This window comes from Equus quagga, chromosome 11, assembly GCF_021613505.1.
Source record: "Equus quagga isolate Etosha38 chromosome 11, UCLA_HA_Equagga_1.0, whole genome shotgun sequence".
Taxonomy (NCBI): Eukaryota; Metazoa; Chordata; class Mammalia; order Perissodactyla; family Equidae; genus Equus; species Equus quagga.
This window is the reverse complement of record NC_060277.1, coordinates 25984139-26002489: the sequence shown is the minus strand read 5'-3', so window position 1 is coordinate 26002489 and position 18351 is coordinate 25984139. Positions and strand designations below refer to the sequence as shown.

The following is an 18351-nucleotide window of genomic DNA, read 5'->3' as shown; positions in this document are numbered from 1 at the left end:
ATGTTTTGAAGGACACATAGAATTTCATCACCTGGAAAAGCGAGGGAAGAGAATTCCAGGATGCAAGAATCGAAAGTGAAAAGAAACAGAGGCTTTGAGAATGTATGGGGAAAGGCAAAGGCTCATGTGGCCTTTTTCATATCAAATGTCAAAACATTTTTGTGTACGTTTATAATATGTGTAATGCATTAATATAGTAGTATGTATATAATCTATGAATATATATATATATATATATTGGGGATGTGCACTTGAGGAATTATCTGTGATGGGGGCCACAGTCCAAACATTTGGCAACCACTGACGTAAGCAATGGAATCTGTCTGAGATTTGTAAGCAGCTGAGCCACTAAAGTGGATGAATGTCTGACAAAGATAACCTTGGAGGAATGCGTGAGGGGGGTGAAGGGAGGGGGATGAAGGGGGAGGTGAAGGGAGGGGGGGCTGCAGGCAGAGAGGCTGGGCTGAAGGCCAAGGCTATGGTCCAGGTGCAGGGTGCTAACGAGGGCCTGAGCAAGGGAAAGGAGAGGGTGGAGGGAGAAAAGGGGGAAGTGCAGGAAACTCCTTTGGAAGTAGCATCAATTAGAACTTGAACTTGAGGAGAATTTGGGATTCTGAAACTGTCCTCTTGGATAGATGGGGAAGCAGTGATAGCTCTCATGAAGTCAGAATAAAGGAGAAGATGTGAGAAAGGGGACAAATGATGAGTCAGGCTTTGGAAATGTTGACTTTAGGGTGCCTGTGGAACATGTAGGTGGAGATCCATTAATACAGTTGAAATTCCAACCTGGACCTCGGGGAGCTAGCCAAGCAGGTCTTTGGGTACGTAACCCCCATCCCCCTTTCTGTCCATATATCCTTAATCCATCCAGAAAACATGGGGAGCACCTCTCTATGCCAGTCCCCATGCTCATGTGGTGAGTGGGGAAGGGGCAGTTAACCAGCAGAGGCCATTCCTGGGCTGACAAGGTGGAGCCCTGGTGCTGGCCCCTTTGGGCATTGGCATCTGTCCTGGAGGCTTACTCAACAATCTTGATGCCATTGCTCTCAGGCGAGGAACCCAAAGCCAAGGGCACTCATTCTCACTGTAGCCCTCCCCACACTGCTGCCACACCGGGACCCAGCATCCACTGGAAATCTTCAGTCAGGGGGCATTGGGTGGTATGTGGTTAAAGAAAGGCACCAACAAAGCCCCCAGGAAAACCACTGGCCTCAAGGAAAGACCACTCTCCTGGTGCTTTCTCTCAATGCCTGGGACATCAACCAAAACTGTGACAGGCCAGTGTCAAACTCAATTCACACTCTCAAACATGAGTAAGGAGAGTGTTGGAGGTATATGTCATAAGCAATGTATTTTCAAACGTCTCCATGCTTGAGCATCCCATATTGCCCGCTCTCAGATCAGGGATTCTAGGAAAACTTTATGGGCCAGTTGACAATGGCTCTGGCCTAGGATTCAAGAATGAAAGATTTTTGTCCTAACCCTGCTGCTGTTACTGATGTTGAAGCAAGACATTTAACTTACGGCCTCTCGGTCTCCTTACAAAGAAGCTTGTTAACCACCTCGTGGGGATGCAATACGATGCATCCAACCATCCACCTTAAAATTCAGGGTGCAATAATTATTCATTTTCAACAAATTAATCTCTCAAGAACTAGAGGGAAGTCTCAGATTGAAGAGTTCAAGAAAAGCTAGTTAAACAGATGAAAGCGAGATTAGTAATTTTCACTCAAATAGAATCTGTATCTTCAAGACTCCCTCTTCCAACTGGTGCACAAAGCATCTTGGGATGTCTTCTGACCACTGGGTGGGGGGAGTGTTCTTATGTCCCACTGGGAGAGGCGGAAGGCACAGTGGGAGCTGTGTCAGCAAGCACAAGCTGGGGGACGCTAGACTAACTCTATCAAGACAACCCTCCTTGGTTAGTTTCATCAATTTTATGGACTTTGTGAACTTGCACTGTTGGGGGAGAAGGAGATAGGGGGAGGCTCCAGTTGCCACTTAAAAAGGATTTGGAAACACCAGACGACTTCCTCTGCCCCGAGGGGAGAGTTGGAACCTTTGGGAAGTACTTCCCTTGGCCATCTCGAGTGGGTACAGCAGAAATGTGACTGACCTAAAATTTGAAGAAATGTAGGTGTTTGCTAAGTCATGAGACCACTGTTAGGCACATTTGCCATTGAGAGTTTATAGGGAAATAGATGAAAACCGCCAGATGAAATCTTAAGATAAGCGCTGTTATGCACTGAATTGTGTACCCCCAAAATTGGTATGTTGAAGGGTTAACCCTCAATGTGACCATATTCAGAGACAGGGCCTTTAGAGAGGCAATTACGGTTAAATGAGGTCATAAGGGTGGGGCCCTAATCCAATAGGACCAGTGTCCTTACAAGAAGAGAGAGAGGCACCCGGGTTGTGCCCACACACAGAGGAAAGGTCTTGTGAGAACACAGCAAGAAGGTAGCCATTTATAAGCCAAAGAGAAAGCCCTCAGGAAAAACCAGTTTACTCCTTGATCTTGGACTTCTAGCCTCTAGAGCCATGAGAAAACAAACTTCTGTTCTTCAAGCTGCCCAGCCTCCGGTATTTTGTTATGGAGGCCCCAGCAGGCAAATACAGGCACTGTGAACACATTTTCGTCTTTAGCATGGGACAGAGATCACTGCCGTTTCCATCCTATAAATATGTAATTAAAATAAATGCACCTTGTTTTTGTGAACTTGTTTGTTTTCTTTATTGAATTTTGTGCTTCTTGTCATCCCTTGTATTACATCTGAATCAACCTACCCCGCTCCTCTCTCTAGTCCTACCATGACTCATCATTCCACGGGGTGGACACTTCCACCCCTCTCTCAGACAGCTGAAGATGGGAAGAGAGCAAGAACTGGTTACACTGATTTGCAGCACTTTGAGTAAGCTGAGGTTTGCCCAGAATGCCCCAATCAAAAGGCATCCGCCTAAAGAGAAAGACATGTCTTCTTCCATCCCAAGGAGGTGCCCATCACTGATTTTCTGTTCTGCAATGACAATTCAAGTCCACGAGGCTAAAGAGAGAAAAGCACTGACCTAAAGATTTTTATCCTGCTTCTGGGGGTAGTTTGGACACAAATTCAGAGAGTGGACAGTGGGTAAGTGAAATTGATGGTGCCACATGGCATCACATAAACAAGTGGGGCCCAGGGCGGGCATGAAAATGTCCAGCTGCCTTCACGGCCATGAGGCATGGACCAATCATAGCTCCTATGATGTCATATCATATACATCACCTCTGAGCTCCTTGTCACTGCTGAACCAGACTTAACATTAAATAGTGAGACAGGGTGTCCAATGACCCTGACTTCCAGGGCAGACATTCTCTCACTAGAGGACCAAGCTTGCTGTGACATATGATCCTGTGTGGAAGCTGGCAGGGAGCCTGAACTGCAGCTGCAAAACTGTGGGTAGCCCAAGGCACTGGCAGTAAACATGGCGGCCAGCTGTGGGATGCTGGGAAATGGCCATTCCTGAGAGGGCAGCTGGAACATGAAGGGTGGCCCAAACTTCCCCAGAATGAGAGTCACCAACAGGGACATTCTCTAAAAGCTACTCTGAAAGTTGAAGGATGACTTTCCCAGGAGGCATTTTGGGAAGGACTCAGAGGATCCCAGTCCCTATGGATGAACTAAGCAACACCACCCAGGATTTCAGCTCCAAACCCTCGGACCAGAGACGGGGACAGCCTAAGGCTCAAAGCTGTGCTTACCAAACTTCATCCTTAGGTACAACCTTTGCATATTTGATATGTCTGAACATGTCCTGTGATGGTTAACTTTATGTGTCAACTTGACTAGACCATGGGGTGTCCAGATATTTGGTCAAACATTATTCTGAGTGTATCTGTGAGGAGTTTTTGGATGAGATTAATATTTGAGTCTGTAGAATGAGTAAAGCAGATTGCTCTCCCTAATTTGGGTGGGCCTCATCCAATCAGTTGAAGGCCTGAATAGAATAAAAAGGCTGAGTAAGAGGGAATTCCTCCTGTCTGATGGCCTTTGAGTTGGGACATCGGTTTTTTTCCTGCCTTTGAACTCGAACTGAAACATCGGCTCTTCTTGGGTCTGGAGTCTGCCAGCTTTTGGACTGGAACTACACCATCCACTCTGCTGGGTCTCCAGCTTGCTGACTACAGATCATGGGACTTCTCAGCCTCCACAATCATGTGAGCCAATTTCTGACAACAAATCTCTATCTATCATTTATCTATCAATCTATTTATCATTCATCTGTCTATCTTATTCGTTGTGTTTCTCTGGAGAACCCTGATTCATACACCTCCTGTACTGTAGTTACTTAATACTTACTAAATCTTTAAATGGCCTATCTAATTTTTAAATGAAACGTTATGTCACATTCATAAACTCAAATCAAGTATTTTTTGTTAAAATTTTGAATATATAAACCAACTGTAAAATTAAACACTTACTAAAATAATAGTCCCCCTGAAAACACACACTTCTGATGGTCACTGTATATAGAACAACTTCCGTCTCTCATTTCAATCCCAAGCAAATGAAAATCAACCGTATTTTATAGTGAATCTTACCTTCCTTTTCAAGTAGAAAATCCTTCTCTCATAGGCATCAAAAATAATCCTCGGTACACAATACAACAGAAAGAACGCCATGACTACATGTTCCACTTATCAGTTGCTACATTTAAAACTACTCCAAGCCTTGTGGCTTGTTATGTCTCACCATGTTGTGGGTCAGGAACTCAGGAACGGCTTGACTGGGCCGTTTGTCTCTGATCTCTGGGGTATCAGCTGGGAAGGCTGGGACGGGAGGATCCACTCCCAAGATGGTTTCTTCACCCACATGTCTAGCGGCTCCATGTTTCCTGCCTCCTTCTCCCTCCCTGCTGTCTCACCCTCCTGGGCATCTCACTACCCCACAGCCTTGGGGCAGTCGTACTTGTCATGTGGTGGCTCAGGGCTCCGAGAGCGAGCCTTCCAAGACCCCCAGGTGGAGCTGCAAGGCTCCTTATGTCAACCCTGGAATGTCACTTCTGCCACATCCTATGAGTCAAGCAAGTCACTTAGGATAGCCCAGAGTCAAAGAGAGGGGAATTAGACCCCACAGCTCCGTGGAAAGAACGTCAAAGCATCTGTGGCCATCTTTACTCCTCCTCCCCATTTTTACGTTCTGAATAACGAGAAAGTCCTCAGATACAGGATTTCCACATCCTGGATCAAAGCGTACCATCCAGAACTAATACAGGAGCCAGCTCACACTGGGGCAAAGGGATGGGTTTGGAGTCAGACACACCTGGCTTTGAGACCAGTTACACCACTTACTGGGCGACCTGGAGCCAGTTGCTTAAGCTCCCTGAATCTCGGGGATTTTGTCTGTGAAGGGGAATAATGAGACGTCCCAGGGCTGTCGTGTGGATACCTAGGACAAAGCCTGCACCACCACAGTCCTCAGAAAGCATTAATGCATTCAAGCAAAACCAGAGAACCGCGGGGACTTTACAAAGGTTTTTTAAAAAAATACTACGTTTATGATAAAACCTATGCATAATCTGAAGGAGAATGAGACATGATAGAAAGCGTCTTCTCTCTTAGCCTCAAGTTGCAAGTTTTTAGAGGAAATTCGCTAGCCAGCATCTTCCCAGCATGTCAAACTTACCCCCCAAATTCCCGCCATGATATTTGAGATGGCTTTGTTCAGCAATCATGTAGGGAACCGGCCAACAGCACCATCTTCTTTCTAAACCATAATTATCAGGTGTTTGGGGGAGTAGGAGACAGGGAAATGCATGGTGGGTCAGCGTGCTCCGATCCACAGGTGCTCAGCAGTGGTGAGACCATCCCCCGCCGAGCAGCGCTTTGGAAATATGTTGGAGATGGTTTTATCTCGTACAATGTTGGGGTGGGGTGAGCATTACTGTATTCAGAGGGCAGAGATGGGGATGCTGGACCCTCGGAGCTGTCCCGCTAACAAGCGCTGTCTTGTCATATAGTTACATAAGTGAAAACTCCATTTTTCTGAACCTAGAACTCACTTCTTTTTACACATAAACATAATGTATTTCTACTCAGCTGTCATATACACTTTATTTTCTAGGAATGCAGTTAGTATGCAAATCGAGGGAAGACAGTTCTCTGTTTTGGTCGGAATTCCAAGTATCGTTTACCATTTTGGAAAATCAAGCTGCCGGCCGCAGCACCAGCTCGTGTTAACTGAGTCCCCAGTACTGGTCCCCTGTTTGAGGCTGAAGTGGAAGTAGCAGATGTCAGGCACCTGGTCACTTCATTATGATGGCCACCAGAAGTAATTGTACACTACTTTGCCTTCAATCCTCTTTATATTTCGGTTATGGCTTTATACGGATTTTCTTAAATTATGGGCGTGGGTGGATTATATTCTCTGGGAATTTCACTTCGGGATTGTAAACAGGGCGTTAAAAAATATTTGCAATAAAAATGAGGGTTGAGTGTGACAAGACTGAGCGTCTGCTGCTTTAAAAGAAGTTTGCTGTGGATCGAAAATGCGTTTCCAAGTGGAAACACCAGGGAATCATTTCCTTTCTGGAACCTGCTGGATCTGGGAACACCCCAGCCAGGCCGAACAGGAGCAGCTGGCTCTAAGGCATGAAAGAGCTCTTTCTCTTCAGCCCCCACAGGTGAAAAGACTTGAATGTCCCAATTGGCTTTCAAAACTGGAGAAGAAAAGACTCAGCAGACTTCCTATGGCCATGACCCTTGACAAGTTATTTAACGTAAGCCTCAGTTTACCCATCTGTGTAATGGAGATAAACATAGCCCTTCTCTTATTGACTTCCTAAGTGGATTAAACAAGATAAATAAGGTGAAGCATGTTGAGTGCCTTTCTTAGCATCCCTAAGCATACGATGCTCCATAAATGGGAACGTACATTTATTACCATTCGTACAGCACTTTACAGTTTACAAAGCCCTTTTCCATATGCTGTTTCCATTGAACTTTATATACAATATCCCAAGTAACCTTCCCAGAAAATTCTGCAATATTATATCGTATGAGCTAATGAAGTAGGGTAACACCAAAGAGTGTGCATGCTCTTTCCACAATGCCATGCTTCCTCCACCATGCTGACAGTGTCATTCATTCAATCATTCACTCATGCATTCAACAAATATTTATTAAGCACTTGTCACATTCAAGAAGACACCGGGCCTCAGCAGTGGGGACTGACAAGGAATACCATCCCTGGTGAAAAGAGGAGGTTCAGGGAGGCCCAGCATTGCCACCGTACTTTCCCTGGGTCCTACTGGTAGCCATTAATCTGACTTTTCTCAGTCAGAATCCATGCTGATCCACTCATATTTGTTCTGTGCAGCCCTGAGGACAGAAGTACACCCTCAGAGGAGGCAGAAGTTACTGAAGGAGGAAACTGGGGGCTATTCTGGAGGGGAAAATCCCCTTGCTAACACGTGGACATCTTGAGGCTGGAGGCTGTGCTGTGTGCATCCTTCAAAGACGCAAGGGAAACAGGGTGGGCCCCGTGGCCCAGTGGCTTGCCCTGGGAGAGAGCTCTTGAAAACCCATTCAATCTAGGAATCTGGGAATCACTTAGAGACCACCTCTCAAAGTACAGGTTTTGCTTTTAATTCTTCCCTTCAAATGTCAGATGTTTTTCCCCCAAATTCATTATTTGGGTGATTATTGTAACCCTCCAGCTTCCACAGAGGGGTGAGCTGGCTGGAAAATGGTCTGGGACTTAAGTGGCTCCATGGTCCCAGCATAAATTCTCCTTGTCCCATCCTAAATCTGTATTCTCAGGGATGAGAAAGAAAATCCCATGGAAACTGATAATCAGTCTACCAAGTACACAGCAGAGTACAGGAAATCTCGGCCAAAGGGTGCCCTGGTTTGCTTGACTTGTCCAGTAAGCCGTGGAACGCACCCTGTCCACTGTAAAATCTACAAGGACCAGCTATGTCTTTGGTCCCGTGGAAATTTTTTTCTTCAGGCATGAAAATGTCAAATATAGTCATAAAAATGGTGAGCTAACCTGTGCCCAGAAATACTTTTTTTTTAATGATTACACTTCCAGTTTATTCCACCTTATTCTGGGTCTCCAGCCAATTAGTAAGAACTCAGCCCTTGACCTCAGCAGAGATTTGGGCTGATTCCCAAGAAAAGTGTGTGAAACAAACTTTTCTGAATGTACTTTTTCCTTACTCTGCTATCAGAGAACTTTTAGTGCCTTTTTCTTTACTGAGTTCACACCAAATGACTTCTAACTAAAAGGGAGACAATAGAAAGAAAGGACCAGTCCTCTGTACCAACACATATCATCGGCCCCCACATGCTGTCACACACATCACACGCCAACTTGATTTTCTAACTTCAATTCCCTGGAGAGAGTTTATATTCACCTGGTCTCATTAAGGCAACATACAGTTGTAGAGCCTCTCACTGTGGGACCAATTAACCATTTCCACATCAGGCACCAACATCACCCCACCATACACTTTGCCCTCATTATTTACGTTAAGTACTTAATATTAATTATGTAACAAGCACTCAGAACAAGAGCTGTATTTCCATATTGTGGGTGGTGATTCCAGGCATTAGAACAAGTAGGGTTTTGTGTCTTTGGTTTTTTTTTTTATTGTTTCAATCCTTTGTAATTTATGCACCAAAATTTAAAGCTGTCTACAGCTTTCCATTTCCATTTGTAAATGAGGTTTTAAAAGTGATATAATTGGGGCCAGCCCAGTGGTGTAGTGGTTAAGTTCAAGTGCTCCACTTCAGCGGCCAGGGCTTTGTGGGTTCAGATCCTGGGTGCGGACCTACACACTGCTCATCTGGCCATGCTGTGGGAACATCCCACATACAAAATAGAGGAAGACTGGCACAGATGTTAGCTCAGGGCCAATCTTCCTCACAAAAAAATAAATACTCATTAAAAAGTAATATGCATCTCTTGGCATCTGAAAGGGAGAATTCCCAATATAAGAAGGAATGCACAGATGGCTATTGGATTGACCCTCAAATTTCATGGCAAGCTCCCCCAGCACAGGCAACAATGGCAACAGAGTGAACCAAACCAAGGATTAATGATTTCTGAAAAATGACAGAAATCTATTCCCACAGTAGAGTTCTTTACTGATCAATAAACCCAATGCCTCACACAACACTTTCGAGTTATTCTTTTTGGGATGAACAGCATATTTTAAGAGCTAATTATGTGACTAACCCTTGACATCACCATCATTTCCCAATAGAGTGGGCACTAAATCCTAAAGGACTGCGAAGGACTGTGGAGGAAAGAGGTCGGCCTCTTTCTTGGAAAGCTATAAAGAATGAAAATGATGCCTATTGGCTTGTAATAGCTTAGAAATGGTTAGTCCCAAAGGAATTGGTTAAGTTATACAACCTCCCAATCCCAGCTCCAAAACAAAAAGCGTGGATGCCCTGAAGTTGGTTTCCACCTTGTGTTTTTCTCTTCGGTTCTCCCTTTCTTCATTTATCAAGGCCTCAGTTGCTTGTCCAAACAGAAGTAAAACCCTAAGGCAGCCCCAGGCCAGCTTGAAGGCTGCATCCAAGGCAGACCCTCAGACATGGCCACTGAGAGTGTTAGCATCGGTCTGGTGAGAGGGCTCAGGGCCTGGCTGTGGACACGAGGGAAAAAGCACAGCCCTTGGTGTTCAGCCCTGGTTTTCTCATTAGAACAATGATCTCCCAGGATGACCTGTGGACAAATGGAAAACGGAAAACTGAAAAGCTTTTCTCCAATCCAAAAGAAAAGGACCCATAAGGTCTATAAGCTGACAGCCATGTACTACTGTTAGCTATTACTGAATCCTTTTTAGACCGCACCAGGGGATCTAGGAGGGAGAGTGATGGTCAGATCCTCATTGGAAAGGGACTAGAATAGGCTCTTTCCTCAGGGTTCTATCCCAGTACCTCTCTGTTCAGTGCCATTTTCCCTTGGCTGGACTGGGACCCAACCAGGGGAATTCTTTGCTCTGCCCAGCTCAGCTTTTGTTCCCAAGTTCAGTACTCATCTTCATGAAAGGCTGCATATTTCTTTAGGATTACTTTCAAGCCATATGTTTCTGTTTTGAAAGAATTAGGGCTTTTGCTCTAGAAGGATCAGCACAGAGAGAGAAAAAGGGCAAAGGCTTTTGTTACTCCCAAAAGGTGAGTCACCATGATGGGGCTAACCCGACAGCATGGGCACCTTTCAAAGCATAGGATTGACACTAATTTTCCCTGGCATATTAATTTTGTCCTAACAGCCAACTCTACTCCTCTGCTTCTGTTTTGTGTGCCTTATGGAGAAAGTAAGGCCACCACTCCTCGCCCAGCCCCTTCTTCAAAGGGGTGGCACAACCTGGCTGCAGGAGCGTGCAATCATTCTTGGAGATCAGCAACGCCAGGACCAAGTTCCATTTCTCTGATCAATAAATGCAGTTGCTGAAAAAGAAATGCACATCTGCCTCCCCACAAATAAAAATTTAGGTAGAACTGTCTGAATTGGTGGGAGAGGAAAGAGGAGCTTACATCATTCTGTGTCACCAGATTCTCAATAACACACAACTGGGCAAACAGGAACAACGACAATCCCAGGGAAGCCTGTGATGCGGATCTCAGAACATATCCCCGTTACTCCAGGGTGTCACCTAGACTCAGTGGAATGACTTTTCAACTTAACACAAAGTGAGAACTGTCACTGGAGAATAAATTCTCTCTGCCTTAAAAGAGCAGTCCACAAAGTAATCATTGCAAGGAGCAGAGGCGCTTTATCTTCTTAGTGGTGGCAAAGTGACTCTTCTGATTGGAAAGTGCTGATTTACTCCAGAACGCACCCATCCTGCTTGCTGCTCATCTCCATCCTACCCTCCCAAAGGCAGAGATATTCTTGACTGTGTCGGAACTGCCAACTTAACCCAGCAGGAAGCTTTGTCACCAGCATCCTGTCCCAGCCAGGTCTCTAGGCTGAGAGGAGCAAGAGCCCACCAATGCTAATGTGTGAGGAATCCAGAGGGAGGAGAGAGACGTCTGACTTCTGAAGGAGTGGTTGGTACCCATCATCCTTGCCTTCCAGCCACTGTGGCCAAATAGAAGCATCGCCATCAGGCTGCCCCTGAATGCTGCCCACCAGCGACCAGCAGCACTGGGGTGTGTGTGTGTGTGTGTGCGTGTGTGTGCATGCAGGCACGTGCATCTAAGAGGGTTCCTTGTGGAGCAGGCTGCTCTGAAATTCTCTATGCTCTGTACCTCTTCAGACATTAATACGTGTAGGTCAGAATAAGCCAGATTTCACACAGCTGTGAGCACGTCCGAAACGGCCCTTTCTGCCTGAAGCTCCTCTTCTTTGAATCTCAATCTAAATCTCGGCATCTGACAAGCGGCAGGTGAGAGTTTGCAGAAATATTAAGGAACGAACCTTTGCCAGAACTGAAACCGAGATGCGGGCAACAACAATGAAAAACACTTCGAACCTCGTGGGCTCGCAGCCAAAGCCTTGGAACTTGGTACGTGCGTACCAACGAGCGCAGGATTCGCCACAGCGATTTATAGCAGAGATTCTAGCCCAGATTTATAGCAGACTAGAGTGTGGCGCTCTTGCGAATGCAGAGGTTTGGGGTTGGGGGCGGGAGGAAGGTAGAAAAGGAAAATGAAGAAAGAGAAAGCGACAGATTCAAATGCAATCCAAACATTCCGAGCTGCCCTCTCAATCTCAGAAATTTTACAATAATTTGGGTGATCCTAATGGTCTTTGAACCACGTTGGAAAATGTCACAATAGACGTTTGAATTAAAATCCAGTAGGTTTGCCAAAAGACCAATTGTTAAAAATTGGCAGCATTCCACAGAATTTACTAGGCTGCGTACTGCCCGGAGCTGAGAGAATTGTTAATTCCAAAGAAAGTTAATTATCACCTTATTGATAAAGGGGTAATTTTTAAAGCTTGTGGTGTGGCTTTTGCGACTCATTAATTAAAATTTAGAGTAATTTACTAGACACAGTGGTGGCTTCTGTTACGTTACATATGTACCAAACCATTTGATTTTTCTCCCAGGGGCTGTTTTTAATCCCCCTCTTCTCTCCTCACCTGTCTGCCTTTGAAGGCAACAAAAACATTAAAAACGTGTAAATCTCAAACTAGGCTCTTGGGAGATCGCAGGATTAAGAAGTAAGATGTCCCTGGCGGCCCTTAAAGCTTCCTCCTCGCAATGTCCAATTTGCCCACTAAAATTAAGAAGCACGTGTGTTCACGCCTAAAGAGACTGCTTTCATAAACTTCATCTCTAAGATGTCAGACCGAGTTTTATGCTCTTTGATAGGTAGTAGAAGAGAGGCTTTCTGCACCTCCTTTCCCTCCTCTGCCACACCATGCCCGAAGAGCAGAAAGCTCAGTGGAGGGGAAGCGGCAGCGAAGGAAACTGGAGGAGCTTGGAATCTGAAGCCCCCAGCCTGACAAGGGGCAGTGTCGCCTCTGCTTTCTTCAGGACGTGTGGGTTGCCGTAAGCACTTCCCGGCCACTTGGCGTCAGTGTGATGCTGAGGCTTCCAGGGGTACAGACCCGCGAGGAACAGCGTCCCGCGGAGCTCCGCCGGGGGCCCCTGGGGAGGGTTCGAGCTTCCGCCCCCATCTCTGCCTAGACCCAACGCCCGTTTTAAGGTGTCAGAAGGAGCGAGTGTGTGTGTGATGTGTCCTCCTGCCACGGCACACTGTAAACAGACCTACAAAACACTCTAAAATCTAACTCCCCAGATGTTCGTAAAGGTTATCTCTCCCTGAGCATTCCTCATTTTGATTTAAGGGAACTTCAGTAACGTTTCCTTAGACTTGTGGACGAATTGGAGATCCAAAATTGAGACTAAAAAAATAAATAAAAACCACCACATTATGAAAGGTTTAACGCAATCTGCTCGTGATTTTCACATCATTCAAAGCCTAAAAAAATTTAAAATTCTGTCTTGGTACTTTGGGGCATCGCGTGAATTTTTATAATAGGCAAACATTATTTAACATTTAAAAAGTCTTGACTTTTTCGAATTTTCAGTGTGAAAGTTCTTACAGCAGGGTGACAGCCCTTGGGGCGGGCTTGCTTTCCAGCAGCTGGTCGGCTTGCCTTACCTGCTGCTGGAGGAAGCCGGCGACCCCAGCCCCCAGAAGCCAAGAACCAGAAAGTGAAACCACTTCTGCTGGTTTCACTTGCCTCGAAAACACACCACCAAAAACCAATAAATGACCGAAAGCAATTTACTCTCGTTTCTCTTCTTTCTATTACTGTTCATTTACCCTTTTTTTTTTTTTTTTTGCAGCAAAATAAAAAGTAATTTTGGTGCCACGGGGAAGAAATTTAAACATATTAAACATAAAAGAACTGGGTTTTTGTGAGATTTACACTCTTCCTATAATTCCACAAATCAAGCAGACTGATACATTTGCTAAAATATGACAGAACCTCTCCACGTAACGCAACTTAAAGAGCTAAAGAAAACACATTCATATTTTTAGAAATATCTGTCTCAAATAGCTTTTAAAAGTAAAGATTTTGAAGCCAACCAACAGCTTTCCTAAAACTGAAGGTTCTACATGAACATTTTGTTTGAGTTTAGATGATCACGACTACTTTTCCAGGTAATCTTTGCCCAGCTGCCGTTGCTCAAACACTCCCCTCATGTTTTCGGGCTCATGCTACCAAGAAGTGAAAAAAATACTCCACGCAGATACTGTTCCCCTAGGTAGCTTCCTTAACCACACTGTAAATTCCTTCTCAGTTATTTTTATGCTTTCACTCCAAAGATTTTATTTCATTTTTTTGTCTTGGGAAAAAAAGCAAGTACGTCTCTCACTCTTCAAAAATGGTTCCTTTGATTGAAAAAGAAGAAAACACACAGAATATACAACAAATATCTCGATTCCAGAGCACCTAGATTACTCTCTCCAGGACCACAGTGTCTGAGGCCAACCAAAAAGCCACTTTCTCAGAAAGCTGTTGACCGTCTAACCATCTGGAGAGCTGTCACAGAATCGAGAGACAACATCACAAGCCACCTTTTGTTACTATTAGAGAAAGAACTTTGACCCAGCCCCTCAACAACTCTGTCAAACGACTTACAGACAGCAGGCACCTCACCCTCATCCAATTTCTATCCTTCGCAGCAAGCAACTTGGAAAGGAAGCCTTGTGTCACCGGATTCAATCACTCAAGACCCCACCTGGGAAGTAGGTGACTGTATTTGAACTTGGAAAGACTGCTCCTGACACTCCATAGTCACCTGACTTTTTCCCCAAAACCAACCAACACCAGCAACTAGCAATACATCGTATTCTCATCTGCCCCAGGAAATTAGGAAAAACCAGCACAAAGACACGTAAAGTATTCCACCTAGGATATTAAAAATAAAATTCAATTTAAAAAGCCACCTCGCATGTTCATAACACATCGATTTTAAAATTTAAATTTTAGGTAAGTATTTTTTATCCCATAACATACTGCAATTTTTTAAAATTAAAGAACAAAACAAAGCAAAGTGAAATCATCATGCCAAAAAAAGGAAAAAAGCTAACCAGTTATTAGAGTTCGCGTTTGGGGAAAAAAATAACTTTCTACATATTTAAATGCAGAGTTAAAGAGCAGTGAACATGTATATACCTAAAATTTATAAACTATGTAATTCTCTACTGCGTCTTCCCCTCTGAGATCTGGTTGAAAGCAAACATTGTATTTTGAGTAGGAGGAACTTAAGTTTACCTGCCGGCCTCAGTGGTTTTACTTCAGGACACTCGTGCATTGCCGGAGACGGAGGCATGCAACCGAGAAAACCTGAAACAGGTAAGCTGTCATGCTGACAGTAAGAAGAGAAGGATCCCGTGTCGACGGCACACCCTGCGATTGTGCATCTCCCTTACCTACAGCTCGTTCACCAGAGCACTGATCTGGTTCTTTACCAGGCCGGGAATGTTGACTCAGAAGACAGATGACTTTCAGTACATGCAAACCGAGTATTGCAAAAGCTAATCTTCCACCCGTGTGTTAGGAGCTCACAGTTAGTCTCCAGCAGCCCTGCTCTCCGGCTGCAAACATCTCATTAGACTAATGCATTCAGCACAGGCAGAAAACTCGATTTACCATAGCTACAGCAATGAATTTCCATTACGATGACAGCTTCAACCACATCATGTCCGGAAAACCAGCCAACCACTGGCTTTTAAAGAACACACACATTTTACATGCAGAAAATGAGGCGTGCATGTGTGTGTGTGTGTGTGTGTGTGTGTGTGTGTGTGTGTGTGGTGTTTCCTTCCTCTTAGCAGCCTAACTAAGAGAAATGTGCACTGTAGCTTTTTGCCGACATGAGCTGCAAGGTAATGACACTTCTGCTTCTTTGGTAGTTACGTCCTTGTAATAACCTGAATTATGTCACAATTGTCAGAATGGGTGTTTCCAACATTTCGGTTTTCATTACCCCTCCTCTGTTGCCATGGAAACCAGACTGTAACATCACCCCTTTGTCCCAGTCCTGCAGCAGTGTGGGCCAGCACCGGGCTTATAAGACACTGGTGATCTGAAGGAGTGGATGTTTGACTTTGGACAAATAAAACAAAAAGAAATATTCCAACGACATCACGGTTAGGGAGAGACTGTGTGTTTACCAGAGGAGTGTGCCGACACAGGTGAACACGCCATGGTCATACGTGTTAACTATATAGCTGCATACCACATATGTGGTCAGTTCATTAGAACAGGGCCCTGACTTGGGCTCCAGGCCTGTGTGTGTGAGTGCAGATGAGTTTCTACACTCGTGAACACGGTGGGGGCCTGCATGGGGTGGAGCGGTCCTCACAGAGGAAAAAGGCTGCTATTCATCTTCCATGCCCTGCTGTGTGCTCTGTGGCAACTCAGTTTATACTGGTAAAGGGATTTCTTCTTTTTTTTTGTAAAGCTGAGCAGAGCTACCCACTGCCCGTTTCATTCACCACATTCAGGGGTATTGTCGTTGTTCTTACGTGCCATCAGGTGGGCTCTGTCCTCTGGAGACCCTGTGAATGCACGATGTCCACAATGCCTGTTCTCAACAGCCCTGCTCAGCGGCTGTAGATCATGCCTATAGCTTCCTTTATGGAGTCAAATCCATCTCATGTTTGGTCTTCCTCTTTTCCTGGGGTATGTGGGGTGTTATTCCCAAGTATTTCCTACAAGATGACACATCCATTCTACAAATGTGAGGCCACCCACAGGCGTACTCCTGGGGATGAACAACAAACAAATTGAGCCAGGACTAAACATCAACTAGGACTATTTAAGGAATAAGCCACAACTTGGACAGTTACTGAGAGTGAAAAAAAAGAAAGAGACTACAGCTTGAGGTTTTTCTGAATATATATGCAGGGTCACATTAGAAAGAAATAAGAAATCTCTCTCCTCAAATTATAAACATAGGAAAAAATTATATTTTTTTAAGTCAAAGCATTGTCCTTATTGAGCAAGAAGTAAATTCACTACTTTAGTTCATTTAATCCTCTAATTTTGTTGTTTTGTTTTGCGAGTGAAAAGGTAAATTTGGTAGTTTTACATTTTGGTCATTTAATACAAGTTGATTTTATTAAAGAAGGAGGAGGAGGAAGAGGAGAGAGGGAGATGAAGCGGAGAAGGAGGAAGGAAAACAGGGCCCAAAGGATGATTTCAGTTTGGCCAGCATCTCCGTCGCAGCTGCCACCGCGGTTGTATCTATGCCTGTGGCCTTGAACACAGTCCCACATTACACTCAGCAACGCCCCTCGAGTGTGTGAGATGCTAGACCAGTCTTCACTTTTAAATGTTTCTTCAGATAAATAAAACAAATCTTTCTTAAATAATCAAAATTATTTCCAAAATTCTGTAAAAGTAGGAAAAAAACTTGGCAGAATCTGCCCGAAAGAAAGGAGTTTTGGTTTTCCCACCCAGCTCTGTGAGAGTATGTGATTCTGATCCTCAGGGTCCACACTTCCTCACCTCCTCCCAGATGAACTATAGTTGTGGCCTATAGGAGTTCGCCTTAAGGAATTAAACCCATGTTTTAAAAAATCCTAAATGTTTTTAATTCCAAGAAAAATTTAAGTTAAACATGTAAGAGAAAAGAGATTTGCTGAGATGGCTGCATACAAGCTAAGGAGTCTGTTAGGAAGACAAGGGGCCCTTCTGAGCTAACATAGCTCTATCTTGTACATTCCTGGACCACTATCAGGATGCTTAGGCTGTGCCACGTTGTTGATTTTCTTTGGTGCTGTGGTTACATTTCTGTCTCAGACCACAGGTAGCACGCTCCACTCTTTCCACACAATGCTACTGGGTTGGTGGTTAGCGAGAGGTAGCCAGAGGGAGCAGGTTAATTTGGGGGCATCCCAAATGCAAACCTACTTAAAGCAGTCTCTATCTGAAGAGTAATCCCTCCAGCAGCTGCTGGTAAAGAGTTGTGGTTCCAGCACACGCGTCAGGTCGGGAGGGCTGTGTCCTGAACAGAGGAGTCAGGGCTTCTGCACAAACAACCCTTGTTCTCATAATAGTAGCTAACATTTACTAGGGAAATACAATGTGCAATCCCTTTTCATGTCATCTCATTTTCAACGACCCTGTGAAGTAAGTGTTATGAGTACCATCCCCATTTTACAGATAAGGAAACCGAGACTCAGGGATGTTAAATAACTTGCCCAAGGTCACACAGCTCAGAAGTGTTGGATACCAGATTGACCCCAGCAGTCTGTCCCCAAAGACACAATAATTAATCATTCAGCTGCATGGCTTCGTGACACTGCCCCTTGTTCTAGCTCTGTCATTAACCCCATGACAGTGGTGAAATCACTGTCCTTCTATAACGTGGGGGCTGGGGACAGCAGACTGGATCATCTCTGTGGTCCCTATGGTTCTGATATTTTATAGTGCGATGAATTGCTTTACCTGCTAGGCTGGAACAGACCAATGCTGGGTTCGAGGAGAACTCACTGTGGTTGTGGCCATAGTCATGACTAGTAAGGGGCAACAAGCACTCTCTTTTCGGGTAGAGGTAGCGGGGAGAGAGCATAGAGAAGAAACAGGGAAGTTTTAAAAGCCAGGATTTCATCCTTAAAGTAACAAAGAGAACCAGTCTCCCACACTCAAGTGGCCCCACGACTTTGCTTCCTCATCATTCAACAGAGACTTTTCCTTAAGTGTTCCTGAAAATTTGAGAAGTTTCAGGGTCATGGAGGGTATGAGGCTTATGATCGCCATTTTGCCAAAGGAGAAATCGAGGCAGCAAATGGTTAAGCTGATTAGTTAGATAAGAGAGGCAGAATAAAGAGTAGATGCCAGGCCCCTTGGCTCCCCTACCCCATCACTGCTTCAA

The 18351-nt window shown here is 44.7% G+C and overlaps 1 protein-coding gene across 3 annotated transcripts in view; it reads right to left on the bottom strand.

The window, feature by feature from the left end:
- The window catches only part of SCML4 (Scm polycomb group protein like 4), a 112238-nt gene extending 97223 nt beyond the window's left edge, over positions 1-15015 (bottom strand). For 2 of the 3 annotated variants that reach the window (XM_046674651.1, XM_046674653.1), the window contains exon 1: positions 14742-14879. In XM_046674651.1, the coding sequence (XP_046530607.1) occupies positions 14742-14799 (58 nt within the window). In that variant the 5' untranslated portion in view covers positions 14800-14879. Of the gene's footprint in view, positions 1-14741; positions 14880-14899 lie in introns of those variants that run through there. The other variant, XM_046674652.1, reaches the window with a different exon arrangement.
- Between the last annotated feature and the right edge of the window lie 3336 nt (positions 15016-18351).